General features: G+C 38.1%; 1 protein-coding gene and 1 long non-coding RNA gene across 4 annotated transcripts; both read left to right on the top strand.

Moving 5' to 3' along the window:
- On the top strand, window positions 1-1,986 carry LOC112843246 (uncharacterized). Its single transcript, XR_003215463.1, has 2 exons — window positions 1-144; window positions 1,777-1,986. It is a non-coding gene; the product is annotated as an uncharacterized LOC112843246 (long non-coding RNA).
- A 175-nt stretch (window positions 1,987-2,161) lies between these two features.
- LOC109196115 (uncharacterized) lies at window positions 2,162-6,218 on the top strand. Of its 3 annotated transcripts, none has more exons than XM_019349364.2 (3): window positions 2,162-2,298; window positions 2,744-2,867; window positions 3,172-6,218. In XM_019349364.2, the coding sequence occupies exon 3, from the start codon at window positions 3,527-3,529 to the stop codon at window positions 5,957-5,959; it is 2,433 nt and encodes an 810-aa protein (XP_019204909.1). In that variant the 5' UTR covers window positions 2,162-2,298; window positions 2,744-2,867; window positions 3,172-3,526; the 3' UTR covers window positions 5,960-6,218. The 3 variants fall into 3 exon arrangements, with proteins under 3 accessions (XP_019204909.1, XP_019204911.1, XP_019204910.1); XM_019349366.2 differs by having other exon boundaries at window positions 2,162-2,304; XM_019349365.2 differs by lacking the exon at window positions 2,162-2,298 and having other exon boundaries at window positions 2,318-2,867.
- The last annotated feature ends 7,988 nt before the right edge of the window (window positions 6,219-14,206 follow it).

The raw sequence follows: 14,206 nt of genomic DNA, 5'->3' as shown, positions 1-14,206 counted from the left end.
GGAGTTGATTCCTGGAAAGTGTTGGTGTGGATTTTAGTCGTTACTGCATTTTAACACTGTGGGTGTTAAATTAGACCACACCTTCATTTCCTGTGGAGCTTCGCATTTCAGAATCTTCGGTCGCCATTTTTTCTTGCTGCTGCGGTAAGTTTTATTCGGTTAAATATTAAGTTTTAGATTGATGTTAGAACAAGTAACATGATAACTAGTAAAAAAAAATATTATTTATATCAAAATACATCATCTTTAAGTGTCATATTTGAATTTTAACTGTTTTTTGTTTAGCTGGGCTACTGCTAGCTAGAACTCTCTCTTACTTTCCTAATATTCATTTAGCATAATCTGGCTATTGGCAGGCTGTAATGAATATTACTTAATATATGTTACAGTTTTTATTAAATGCCTTTTATTTATTTTCGAATTAAACTGCCAAAGCCTTAGGGTCAGTGGTCTCAAACCCGCGGCCCAGAGGCTACTTGCGGCCCACGTCACCCCTTCTTGCGGCCTGTATATTGAGGTGAAGAAGTATAATGCAATTTGGCCCTTGAAGTGACTTTTATTTGGTCATTAGCCAAAAATGATTTAATATGAAGGCAATAAGGGCAGAGTGTTACGGGCCCTCGTGGGCAGTGTAGTCCGTGCTGTAGGGAGAACGTTGTGTGTTTGAGCGCGAGAGAGGGAGAAAGGAGCTGTTACCGAGGAGAAATGGAAGAAGAAAGCATGTAAATATAATAATGACCACTGCCGCCAAAAGCAGTGCCTGGTTGTAAGAAAGCTGTTAAGACTCGACTGTGCACTGTGTTCGCTGACAGTAAAGCTACAAGCCCGACAACCCGACGTATTAGCCAGAGGTCTCTTTACCACGGTTCAGAGCCGCGGACCTGGCCGAGGTAACAAGAGAGTACAAGCATGTGGAGGGATTGGCTTTGTTAGTTCAGTGAGAGTCAAAAACTAATGTGTACACTTATTTCTGCATTTTTATTTTGTTAAATATGAACAAAATTACAGCAGAAGTGCTGCAAAGTGTCTGACCAGAAAGAGAGGACCATTGTGTTCATTTGGTAGTTCAATTAAAGGCATCGGTTAGTTAAGAGTGAGAGGGGGAAAAATGCGTTCATATTTGCAGTTTTGTCTTGTTATACAATATTTGAAATTTAAAAACAAACAAACCAAACGCTACATTGTTAGGAATATTTGTGGGTGTTTTCTTTGTGGTTTCTGTTTTTTTTTTTTGTTTTGTTTTTTTTATACTACTTGAACACTGAAGTGGCCCTCCAATGAGATCACAGCTCATTTAAGTTTGAGACCCTGCCTTAGGTGAACTAGGATGCTTAAGTGTAGCCTGAGAGTATTTTTACACTATAATGGCCCCTACATCTTGTAAATTATGGGAATTTCACTATAGTGCGCATTTCTGTAGCCAGTAGGGTATTTTTCTTTTTTTAGATTAAAATTTTTTCATGGTAAATTAAGCATTTTCTAGTCTAAAAATGAATAACAGGGTTATATTAGGGTTTGTTAGAGAGTGGGGAGGGTTTTTATGGCTTAAAATATATATTAAAAAAAAAAATAGAAATATGGTTTCTACTGACCCCTGCGATAATTGAGAGAATACTGTATTGCAGTCATGTTACACAGCTTGTACTACTTAAAGATGGACCAAGGATGTTTTTTTCTTAACAAAATGAATTTTAGCTCAGTCTCAAGGGACTAGACATGCTAGATATTTTGCAAATAAATGGTGTTATATGCTTGACCTTATTCTACTCTTGGAAGGTGGTGATATGCTGGTTCCTGAGAAGAGATGAAGAATTCAAAGTCAGCTTTTTAAGACAGCCCCAAGACTCCTCGCAACTTGTGTTCAAATGTGAGGCTGTTGTCAGGTGATGAATGCAAGGAAGAGGCACTCAACTGACATGAAACATGTCAAAGACAACATGAAGGTGACATTTCAACATAGGCAAAAAGTGGTTCAAGAACCTGCCACAGCTTCTACTGTCCTGGACCTTTTCCCAAGATTTCTGGATACACCTGGCTTGGTAAGGCATAAAATGATTTAGTGACAGGTTTGTGGTTCCTTTGTTTGTTTTCTTGTTAATGTGTTGTTTCTGTTGTTACACTTTGTGAAGTCTTGGTCAATCTTAAACACAATGCTGTTTGTTGGGGAGGAAGTGTCTGCTAAGTTCCTTGCAAAGTGGCCAGCCAAGCCAAGGATCATCAAAGATTGCAAAAATCTGTCTCAGAGTACAAAATTGGATGAGCTGCTCATTTCTGCACAGCGTTACTCTGACGAGGGTGGTAAGTGTAAGTTGGAAATGGTAGATTTTGCATGCCTTTACAGCATTTGCTTAATCCCCACAACACAATATATCAGTGGACCATACCGGTAAACCTTTACTACAAATTGGAATACAGCTGTCCATTTTCTAAATCACATTGGGTTTCTGTTCATTTCTGTATGGTATGAAAACAAGCTTACAAACATGTTAAACCTGAAATGACATTTAATGTAGTTTGAACACAAAAAAGTTACGTAATCTTACTTATGTACTTCACGTGGTGAAGTACATAAGTTTTAAGTCTCTAGAAATGAATTTTTATACCAAGGCACTGGAAAACTGCCTTATTTGAAAAATTATCGGGTGTCTAAAATGTCATCATGGTATTACATAACGTGGAAAAAATGACTGCTGTGGTCCTTTAAATGACAGTAATTGTGATGATCTTAATTCCTATTCTGTAGTTTGGGACTGCGAGGCGGCTGCCAGCTTTTGCTGCTTCACTTGTTACCTCCAACATCTAAGGGAGGGAAGTCTTCAAAGATTAGCACATCAGATGCTGCTCACCACCTAATGAAATTCATCAAGGTATGATTTTTAGAATTGTATATTTCTCTTTTGATGAGAACAGATGCAAATTATCAAGGGCTGATATTTTAAGATGGCAAGGTGATCCAACGTGCAGCAGATGTATCTATCCCAGAAAGGCTTGGTGTTGCAGGACTGACATGTCATTGTTTCTATTAAAACTAAATGTACACATTGAAACAAAAATAATTGTGTGCGCAGAGTGAAACATTTTAATATTGTCATAATTTCAGGCAGCTATGCCTCAACATCAGATTACCAATTTTGTTTAATGTGAATCACTTGGTTTCTTTCTCTCCCTCAGGTGGGAGGTAGCACGGAGGCTTTTCTTAAGGCTGGCCCCACTCAGCCATTCGTCCTGTGTGTTGGAGAAAGAAAGAACATCATCCAGAGTTTCTACATTGTCCTAGATCAAAAGGTCATTCCCTGTGTGACACAGATGGGAGTTGCAGGTTTTGACAAGGCAAAACTTTTCAAGGCACATTTTGTATTTGCCGTGTCCTTTGACAAGGCATTGGACAACTTCTACACATTCATCCAAACCACCATGTATGGCATTGATGTTGGCAGCGTGAAGGAGAGTCCTCGGGTCAGGGAAACAAGAGGAAGTCTTCATTGTACAGTTTAAAGATATCCATTATTCAGCACTTTGACTGGAAATGTTCATCTGTTACATTTGCAAGATACACCACACAAGTTGCTCAGTGTTATTTAGACATTTGAAGTTCCAGCATGGTTTGTACCCAGGAAGGTTTTTACGTTTGACCTGTGGAGAGCCTGGATGTTCATTTATCTTTTGCACGTACTCTGGTTACAAGCGGCACTTACTCCGAGCACATGGAGACTGTGTTCACTCTGAGGTCATCAATAATTTTGAGCCTGTACCTAACGATGGAACCTCTGTTTCACAGCCTGCAAATGTGGCTCATCCCATGACAATTACTACACAGGTTCCAGTTGAAAAAAGGCAAATACTGAACATGTGCAGCTCTGTTATTGCTCAAGTACAATCATCGGGAGTTCCTGAAAGTACTGTGCAGTGTTTAGTTGGTTCATTGGAGGAACTGGTTAATGACATTCATGCACATGCAAAACAATCTGTTGTTGACTGTTTGTCAACTGATACATCAAGAGAAACCTTAGAAAAAGTTGAGGATTGTTTTGATCAGCTTGAAAATCCATTTTCATGTCTTAACACAGAATCTAAAAGGATAAGACATTTTGAGCAAAAATGGAAAATAGTTGAACCCATAGAGCATGTTCTTGGTGTACGTTTTGATGTACGCAAAGATAGAACAACAGGGACATACAGGCAAGTTCCTGTCAATGATAAATTCATGTACGTTCCTATCATGGGATCCCTTTCATCTATGTTTCGAAACAGTGAACTTTGTAGCAGTTTCCAAAAAACAAAACCAAACATGGAGGGATTTTACAGAGATTTAAATGACGGCTCCTACTTCAAAAAACACAGTTTATTCTCACAACAAGAACATGCTCTCCAGATCCAGCTCTACTATGACGATTTTGAAACTGCTAATCCTTTAGGCTCAAAAAAGGGAGTGCACAAACTTGGTTGTATTTATTTTGTTTTGAGAAATTTGCCACCAAAGTTAAATTCTGTGTTGATGAACATACATCTTGTAGCCCTTTTTCATTCAGAAGACTTAAAAAAATATGGGTTTGATCCTATCCTAAAGCCACTTGTTGATGATCTAAAGATTTTAGAGACTGAAGGAATGCAAGTGCCCTTTTCAGCCACACCTGTGAGAGGTTCACTTTTTCAGATTACAGGTGACAACTTGGCTTTACATAGCATTTTTGGTTTTGTTGAATCATTTAGTGCAAACTATTGTTGTAGATTTTGTTTAACTGATAAGACAGAGTTGCATTCAGTTTTTAGTGAAGATCATGTAGGCTTAACACTACGTTCCAAAGAACTTCATTACAAATACTGTGGTGCCATCCAACAAAATCCTGCTTTGGCCTCAACATTTGGTGTAAAAAGAAATTGTCTACTCAACTCACTTCGGCTGTTCCATATTTCAGACAACTATGCTGTAGACATTATGCATGATCTACTAGAGGGAGTGGTGCAGTATGAGTTAAAGCTTGTGTTTCAGTACTTGATTAAGACCTCTTTGATATCCTTGAATTCATTGTCACAGAGAATTATAAGCTTTAACTATGGATATGCACAGAGAAGGAACAGGCCAGGTGGGCTAAAACTGGATGACAACAGCAAAGATCTTGGGCTTAATGCTGTGCAGTCATGGTGTCTTTTGCGGAATAGCCCATTGATTTTTGGAGATATCGTTTGCAGAAATGATGGCCATTGGAACTTGCTACTTTTGTTAGTTCAAATTGTGAACATTGTTTTTTCACCCATTATAACTCACGGCATGACTTGCTATTTGAAACATCTGATTGCCGATCATCACAAGGCTTTCAAATCTCTCTTTCCAGAACGGAATTTGATTCCAAAGCACCACCTAATGATCCATTACCCACGCTGCATTAGAAAAATTGGGCCACTCATACATATGTGGTGCATGAGATTTGAAGCAAAGCACAAGTTCTTCAAAAGATCTGTAAAGAACTTTAAAAATATCACAAAAACACTAGTAAAAAAACATCAGAATCAATTAGCCTTTCATTTTGAAAATTTTTATTTTAAAAGATTACAGTTTGGCTCCATTAATGAAGTCTTGGCCAGCAGTTTAAAAGGCAGTGAAGCACTGAATAAAGTGTTTGACGTTTCTTCTAGTGTTTCTACAACTTCCTGGGTCAAAAGCTATGGTACAGAATATCAAGTTGGGATGTATGTTTGTTCTGGTGTTGAAAATGAGATGCCTTTGTTCAGTAAGATTGTCAATATAATTGTTAGAGATTGCAATGCTTATCTTTTAACTTGTAAGGTCTCAACAGTATATTTCAATGATCACTTAAATGCATTTGTTATTGAGGATGGATTAGATGTCTTTGCACTGATCTCTGTAGATGATCTGGTGTACTACAGACCTTATGATAGGCAATTTTCAAATGGCACTGATGACAAAATTTACATTGTCCCATACTGTAATTTTGTATAACTTGTTTACTTGTGGTGTATCTGAATACAAAGTATTTTGGAACGTTAATGTCTTGTATTTCTTTGTAATGGGTAGATGTTAGGGGTTAATTGTAGCAGTAGAGATATCAGAGATTAATGGGAGTTTATTGTAATCTGGTGGTATTAATGATTTGACTGACACTAGTGTTAGTGTTAGAAAATTAACACTATTCAGTGTTGAATTTTTAAACACCAGGGCTAGTGTAAAGTACTACCAACACTATTCAGTGTTAATTTTTTAACACTTAACACCAGTGTAGAATATTTTTTACACTGGTCAGTGTTACTCAGTGTTAAACTTTAACTCTGTGCAGTGTTAAAATAACACTAGCTCATTGTTAAAAATATAACACTTTGAAAAGTGTTAATTTAACACTCAAAAGAGTGGACACATATAGACACTTTTCTAGTGTTAAATTTAACACTCACAGTGTCAATTTGACACTGGCGATTTTGCTGTGTAGCAACATGCTTTTATTCTGATTCTGGCTGTGTCCAAATTTAGGGGCCGCATGCTTCGAAGGCCGCATTTTTAGGGAATTATGTCACAGCGATGCGACGAAGGCTGTCCAAATTTGAAGACTCCTCCAAATGCGGCTGACAGATGCGTCCTTCTTTTCCCCAGATTTGAAGGATGAGTCGGGTGTATCCTTCATAGCCCAACCTATCCCAGAATTCATAGCAGCCCAGCCAATTCCAGTTTCCAACAATGACGGCAGCTACTTAGTTTTAATATTACTCTTTCTGGGTCACAAAATAAACTTTTAAGATATTTTCAGGCAAGAATGAAGGTGTGTAAACTTAAAATATTTGCTCGATTTATCAAGACATCACATATTTGACGTTTTTGGAGACATCTATGGAGGAGAGACAGCTGGTGATGCACATCTGAAGGATGGAACGTCCAATTCCACAGCCTCACACTTCCGGCATTCTCAGTCTTCGGAGGACCCAGCTCACATAGACCGCAAAGCCCGGGTCCTCCGAAGGATGCAACCCCTGAATTTGGACACAGCTGTCCACTGTCCAGAATGTAGCTAAATCCAGTGGAGAGGTTTGGCTTAAACAAGATTTGGTTCAAACTAGATTAAAACCAACAATGGTCTTTAAAAAGTATATATTTTAAAATAAAATAATTAAACAAACCAACCGAAAATGGATTTAACTACACTTTGGACAGTGTTTCTGGAGTGCAGTAGGTAGACAGCTGATTGAAGACCAAAACAGCCAATCAAAACTGTGATTGGTTGGTTTTGTGTCGATCACAGAAGTTCAGTTAACTTCATTTTTGTTTCGCACAAGAACGCAAACCAGGAGCTTTCAGTGTTTAAAGTTTGTGTTAAGTTACAAAAACTAGCTTTGATTTTTATTTCTCTTTGATGACATCATCAACAGGTTTTTGGCATGTTTGAGAACTGAGGGAAACTGAGACAATTTAAACACACCAGATGATTAGAAGATGAAAAACACCAAGAAACACAACTTAATGAAATCAGACCAAGGAGACAAGGGGAAGCAATTAGACACCACATACACAAGACAAGGGACTATCAAAATAAAACAGGAAGTAACAAACACAGCGATGAAGACTAAGACATGTGGCAAGAGATAAATAAGCAGAGAAATGACTGACTGGGGAGACAGAAAGGGAACACAAAAGTGATAACTAAACATAATCACACAAGCAGCCATAAACCAGAAATACAGAAAATAAAAGTCAGATGCACGAGGAGTAAAGAACAAATATGGAGCTCAAACACAAAATTCATCTTAACCAAGAAGGAACCCAAAAGACTACAGAACAGGAGAACAGAACTATGATACAAGAACAAACAAAAAATAAATAACAGAAATCCCCCAAAACTCAAAATAATGACTAGTTTCAAAACTGAGTGATAAAATGGAGATAAAATAAAATGGAGACAAATAAGACTTAGAAGAGAGAAAGTGACAGAAATAAGAAGATAATTTGCTCACTGAGGAAGATGAAGCAGACCAAAGTGTGTTTCATCTCAGAGCTCTGATGGTTTAATGCTGCTTCTCTTCTTCTTCTCTTCAAACCAGGAACTTCCTGTATATCTCTGCTGTGTTTCTTAGAATATCATGTATCACGCAGCATCATAGTTCACTGTTCATAGTCACATCATCATTGTAATTCTCTGTCTGCTAATAAAGTCCTGTAAATCACGTTTACCAGTGTCTCTGTGTGGATCTACATTTGAGTCCATTTGGCCTAGTTTGGCCTTTGGCCGTGACATGAAGAAAGGGAGGCAGCATGCAGACACAGAGAAATATATTTCCTCTCTTCATGAAAAGCTTTATTGGTTCAAGATATTAATTTACAAAACTGATTTTATCATAAGCAAGTTGTAAGAGTTTGCAGACACATTTTTGCATGTCAAATGTTTTCCATGCTAAGTTAATTTCATTTTTGCGTTGTGTTTATTTTAATCTGACTTCTGAGCACACAGACTGAACACACAACGGTTTAGCTGAGCTGTGTGGTGATATTTTTGTGCCTCTATTCTGAGCACATGTAAAAAAAAAAATTCTCCTCAAAATGCAAAATTTGTACTTGCAAATTTTTTTTTTACATGTGCTCAGAATAGAGGCACAAAAATATCACCACACAGCTCAGCTAAACCGTTGTGTGGTCACTCTGTGTGCTCAGAAGTCAGATTAAAATAAACACAACACAAAAACCAAATTAACTTAGCATGGAAAACGTTTGACATGCAAAAATGTGTCTGCAAACTCTTACAACTTGCTTATGATAAAATCAGTTTTGTAAATTAATATCTTGAACCAATAAAGCTTTTCATGAAGAGAGGAAATATATTTCTCTGTGTCTGCATGCTGCCTCCCTTTCTTCATGTCACGGCCAAAGGCCAAACTAGGCCAAATGGACTCAAATGTAGATCCACACAGAGACACTGGTAAAAGTGATTTACAGGACTTTATTAGCAGACAGAGAATTACAATGATGATGTGACTATGAACAGTGAACTATGATGCTGCGTGATACATGATATTCTAAGAAACACAGCAGAGATATACAGGAAGTTCCTGGTTTGAAGAGAAGAAGAAGAGAAGCAGCATTAAACCATCAGAGCTCTGAGATGAAACACACTTTGGTCTGCTTCATCTTCCTCAGTGAGCAAATTATCTTCTTATTTCTGTCACTTTCTCTCTTCTAAGTCTTATTTGTCTCCATTTTATTTTATCTCCATTTGATCACTCAGTTTTGAAACTAGTCATTATTTTGAGTTTTGGGGGATTTCTGTTATTTATTTTTTGTTTGTTCTTGTATCATAGTTCTGTTCTCCTGATCTGTAGTCTTTTGGGTTCCTTCTTGGTTAAGATGAATTTTGTGTTTGAGCTCCATATTTGTTCTTTGCTCCTCGTGCATCTGACTTTTATTTTCTGTATTTCTGGTTTATGGCTGCTTGTGTGATTATGTTTAGTTATCACTTTTGTGTTCCCTTTCTGTCTCCCCAGTCAGTCATTTCTCTGCTTATTTATCTCTTGCCACATGTCTTAGTCTTCATCGCTGTGTTTGTTACTTCCTGTTTTATTTTGATAGTCCCTCGTCTTGTGTATGTGGTGTCTAATTGCTTCCCCTTGTCTCCTTGGTCTGATTTCATTAAGTTGTGTTTCTTGGTGTTTTTCATCTTCTAATCATCTGGTGTGTTTAAATTGTCTCAGTTTCCCTCAGTTCTCAAACATGCCAAAAACCTGTTGATGATGTCATCAAAGAGAAATAAAAATCAAAGCTAGTTTTTGTAACTTAACACAAACTTTAAACACTGAAAGCTCCTGGTTTGCGTTCTTGTGCGAAACAAAAATGAAGTTAACTGAACTTCTGTGATCGACTCTTCATTTCTTTGTTCTCTCTCATAGTTACTGGTTTCTGTGGTTAAACATTGTGTGAAGTTTGGATATGAGTCACTCAAACATGCAGCTTATTGAAAGCATAAGAAAAGTCCTTGAAATATACAAATGTGTGGAATTTAAATGTTTACACTGAACGACTGCAGTTCGCAATTGCTTTTAGTTTCACACCAGTTTGATCCCCAGAAATTTCTACTTTTTATTCCACATTGAATCTATAATCAAATACATTTACTCTACTTACTCATTAAAAGACAAACTTTTAAAATTAAAGCTTATCTAACACCCTTATTTCACATGCAAACATAGAAACAGCTAATGATGATGACGATGATGATGTCACCAAAAAAAAAAAAGGCAAAACTCATTTTTATATCTTTGTAAAGTGTAGAGGTAAATTTAAATATAATTTGATATACAAACAGGTGTTTACAAGTGTTATAGAGCTAGTTATGTAGCTATTTGGTGGTTACGTGTTTTGATATTTACATGTTTACACATTTGAATGTTTACACATGCATGTTCAAAGCAGTAATAAGTGTTATATCTACTTAGTTGTTTTCCCTGCATTGATCTGAGTATAAGATTTCCTGGCTTCTGAGAGGCCAGTGAAGTCTTCATGAGGGCGGTACAGGAAGTGTTGGTTTTTGTTGGGGCTGTGTGCTGAGGGTAAAGAGGCTGCTAAGAAAGTTATCTGTCTCCGTCTTGATGTTCCTAATTATTCAGAGAGATTCCAAACCATCGAGTGAACCCTCACGTTACATCTTTTTCACAACCTTAAACTCTGAATCTTCCACAGCAGATGCTTTGTGTTCGTGTATAAAACAGGACGTTTGCTGTAAAATAAAAACAGAAAAGTGAAGTTAACTGAACTTCTGTGATCAGTTAAAATTAAAAATCATATTTAAAAAATATTTAATCTATAGTAAGACTGTAACTGATGATTGTTCATCCTTTCAGCAGCACTTCAGGATGGAAACACTGGTTTGGTCAAAGCACAAACTCTCACCCACAGAGCAGAGGAAGGAGGAAACATCACAGTTAAATGCAGCTTTTATTTGTCTGCAAGCAGGAAACTGTTCTGTAAGAAAAAATGTGAAAAAGGAAACATTCTTGTTGAAACATCTGATGATGCAGCTCAGAACGGCAGATACAGCATTAAATATGAAAACAAAGGCTTTCCCCCATTTACTCTGTATGTGAGCATCACACAGCTGAAACAGTCTGACTCAGGATGGTACAGGTGCTCTTTGGACAGAATTTTGAGTCCAGATGGAAACGATGATTTTGAGCTGATTGTCACAGAAGGTGAGTTTCTGCTAACAGTCGTGTTTGTCTTTGAAGGTGTGACAGAAGTTTCCCGTCTCAAAGGCAGCTACTTTTCTTTCAAATCACCTACAGATGTTATATTTATCTGAAACATCAAGTTTCATCAGTTCTGCTGTCAAACAGCCCATAACCACGTCAGTCACATGCAGATATATAAACTGCTTCAAGTGGTCTTATTATGACTCTGATGGTTTCATTGTTCACAGCTTCAACCACTTCAACACCAAACGGGACTCTGAGACCTTTTTCAGCTTCAGTGTTTCTCTCATCAGCCTCCACACCACCAACAACACAGAGTTTCAGCTCAACTTCAGGAAGCTCCACACCTTCATCAGCCTCCTCTGGAAGTTCAGGTACGTTATAGATTTTTATATGTATGCAGATTTACATGTGTTGAAGATCCGTTAATGAGTGAACGACACAAGAATGACACATTAAGAGCTGTGGAAGAATCACTCTGATCTTTTAGTGAAGTAAAGGAGAAAAACTGTAGAAATAAATGAGAATTAAGTTTCCACCACAGCAGGTCAGCAGCTGAGAGAGAACATGGCTGACTTCCTCAGAGCAGCACTACATGAGATCTGTGCTAGATGACAGATACAGACTGTGATTAGTCACTGTTTGGTTTCAGAGCTTTTTCACAACTGTCAGTGTAACAGACGCAGACAGAGTAAAGCATTGTGGGAGCTGTAGTTGTTACTGAGTGTTTGAAGCAGAATGAGGAGCTGCTCAGGTTTTACCAGAAAGTACAACAGCAGGTACTTAATACAGAAAACTTGGTGAAACTATAAATACTTTCTATGCTTCTGAGTAACTACTTGATTCAATAATTTCATGCACACAAAAAAACAACTCAGTACTCAACAGGAGTGACACAATGACGACCGCGCTCACTGCCTCAAATGGCCCAACAGCCCAGTTTCCCCTCCTCCTCTTCCTCTTTATATGTCCCGCCCACAATTATGAGAGGAAACACCTGAAGTCAGAAGGAGGAGGAGTCACACACACTCACACCATCACTGCTGTAACAACTGTTTACACTGTGTGAGTCAAAGAAATCTTCTCTGTTAAGCTCTTGCAGATGTGCTGCTTTATGTGCGGCTGGTTCTGGTCGTTGTCATCAGCATCTTTTTAGCATCTTTGCTGATGAAGAGGAGAGCCATTAAACCCAGAGGTGAGGCTACAGGAAACACATGACAACAGTGTTTTCATCACTTCAGAGCTCATCACACTAATGCACATTCATTTCCTGGAGACTAAACCTCAGTAAACAAGTTTTAATAGTAAACATTTAGCAGTACACATTGTAGGAAATTACTCATAATGTCACAGTGGAAACAGATTTATGTGCTAACAACAGGAGTCAGACAAGAAAAATGCAAAGAAAATGCCTGAAATCAGCTTCTGTCTGTCAACAGATGCAGTTTATTTAGTAGGAAAATATCATTTTCATCAGATTATTTACAGAAAAGCCAAACAGAACATGGCTCAGAGATTCTTCCTCAACGAAATAATCATAGTTAGTCTAATTCTCCTGTAACAATCAGCCTGATAAAAGTGTGTCCATCCAGATTATTAGTTAACTAAAACTAAACTAAAAGCTGAACTCTGAAAAAGTGAAATTAACCAAAATGATAGTTGATCAAATCAAATAAAAATATAGAGGAACTGTTCTTAGTTTGCTGTTATTGTGGTTCATATTGGCGGCACATGCATCAGGACTAAGAACAGTAACTGATTACTGCCAGTTATCATCGTTGATCCTGAGTTTCATCCTCAGGTTCTACTTGGTGGAACACGTCTTAAAGACTGATGTTTATCTTCTGATCTGCATGTTTTTCAGGACCTCCTGTGGAATCTGAGCATGCTGACATCACACAGGTGAGTTTTAGGAATTGTGAGACACCTGAGCTTCATCACAGCTTGATTTGTATCAATCAGCTGGTTTGATCTCCTTCTGCAGGACAACCAGTTGTGTGAAGAGATCAGAGAGGAGGACAGACAGAGCAGCTCACCTCCTGCAGGAGTGTCTTCAGTGTACGCTACACCAAAAGCCTCCAACCAGATGGAGATGTAAACATAGACCTCTGCAGCCTCTCCACCTCTGCTCACAACAAAGTAAAACTGTGGTCTGATTTTAAGCTCTTTGATTTTTACTATATCATCTCTTTCTGCCAGCTAATATTAATGATGAGGAATGCACAAAGTCAATGTGGACTGTCTGGTCCCAATTTATTAGGTACAGCTAGTTTGGAACAGTCCAATAATAAATTCTTCATTTGTTATTAACTACTATTTTTAGAGATTATTATTACTATTTGTGTTCAAAAGTTGATTCTGTTCATCTGGACGTAGCGTTTTCAGTGGGAGGAACATTTCATCACTCATCCAAGTGACTTCTTCAGTCTCAGCTGACTGCAGGTTTCCCCAATCTTATAAACAGTATATTTGCATAATGACTGAAACCAGCCCACTGAAGGAACAATGGGCTGTGAGGTCAGTTCCTTCATCATGATTATGCAGATTGTCATGACCGTTGATCAAATCCCACTGGTCAATGGCCATGAGTCCCATTCACAGAGAGTTGGGGAATGGCTGCAATCACAGCATTGTAAGATGGTGACAGATGTACCCTTAGGCCCCCTCCTCGATTCAGAGATGGTCTTTCCCTTTTCACGTAAATGGCCTCCTTGACTCCGCGCCCAAACCAGCGTTCCTCCCTGTCCAGGATGTGTACATCCTCATCATTGAAAGAGTGTCCACTGGCCTGTAGGTGTAAATAGACTGTAGAGTCCTGGCCTGATGAGGTGGCTATTCTGTGTTGTGCCATCTGCTTAACCAGAGGTTGTTTGGTTTCCCTGATAAATAATCGGGGATCAGTGGTCTTAATCAACGGTCATGAGAATTTGCATAATTATGATGAAGGAACTGACCTCCCAGCCCATTGTTCCTTCAGTGGGCTGGTTTCAGTCATTATGCAAATGTACTGTTTATAAGATTGGGGAAA

Source organism: Oreochromis niloticus, linkage group LG20 (assembly GCF_001858045.2).
Source record: "Oreochromis niloticus isolate F11D_XX linkage group LG20, O_niloticus_UMD_NMBU, whole genome shotgun sequence".
Classification (NCBI taxonomy): Eukaryota; Metazoa; Chordata; class Actinopteri; order Cichliformes; family Cichlidae; genus Oreochromis; species Oreochromis niloticus.
Note: the sequence above shows the minus strand (reverse complement) of the source record. Positions and strands in the feature narration are given on the sequence as shown.

What these genes read in the sequence shown, in the direction of transcription:
- LOC109196115 (XM_019349364.2), top strand. Translation starts at nt 3,527, where the DNA reads ATGTTCATCTGTTACATTTGCAAGATACACCACACAAGTTGCTCAGTG.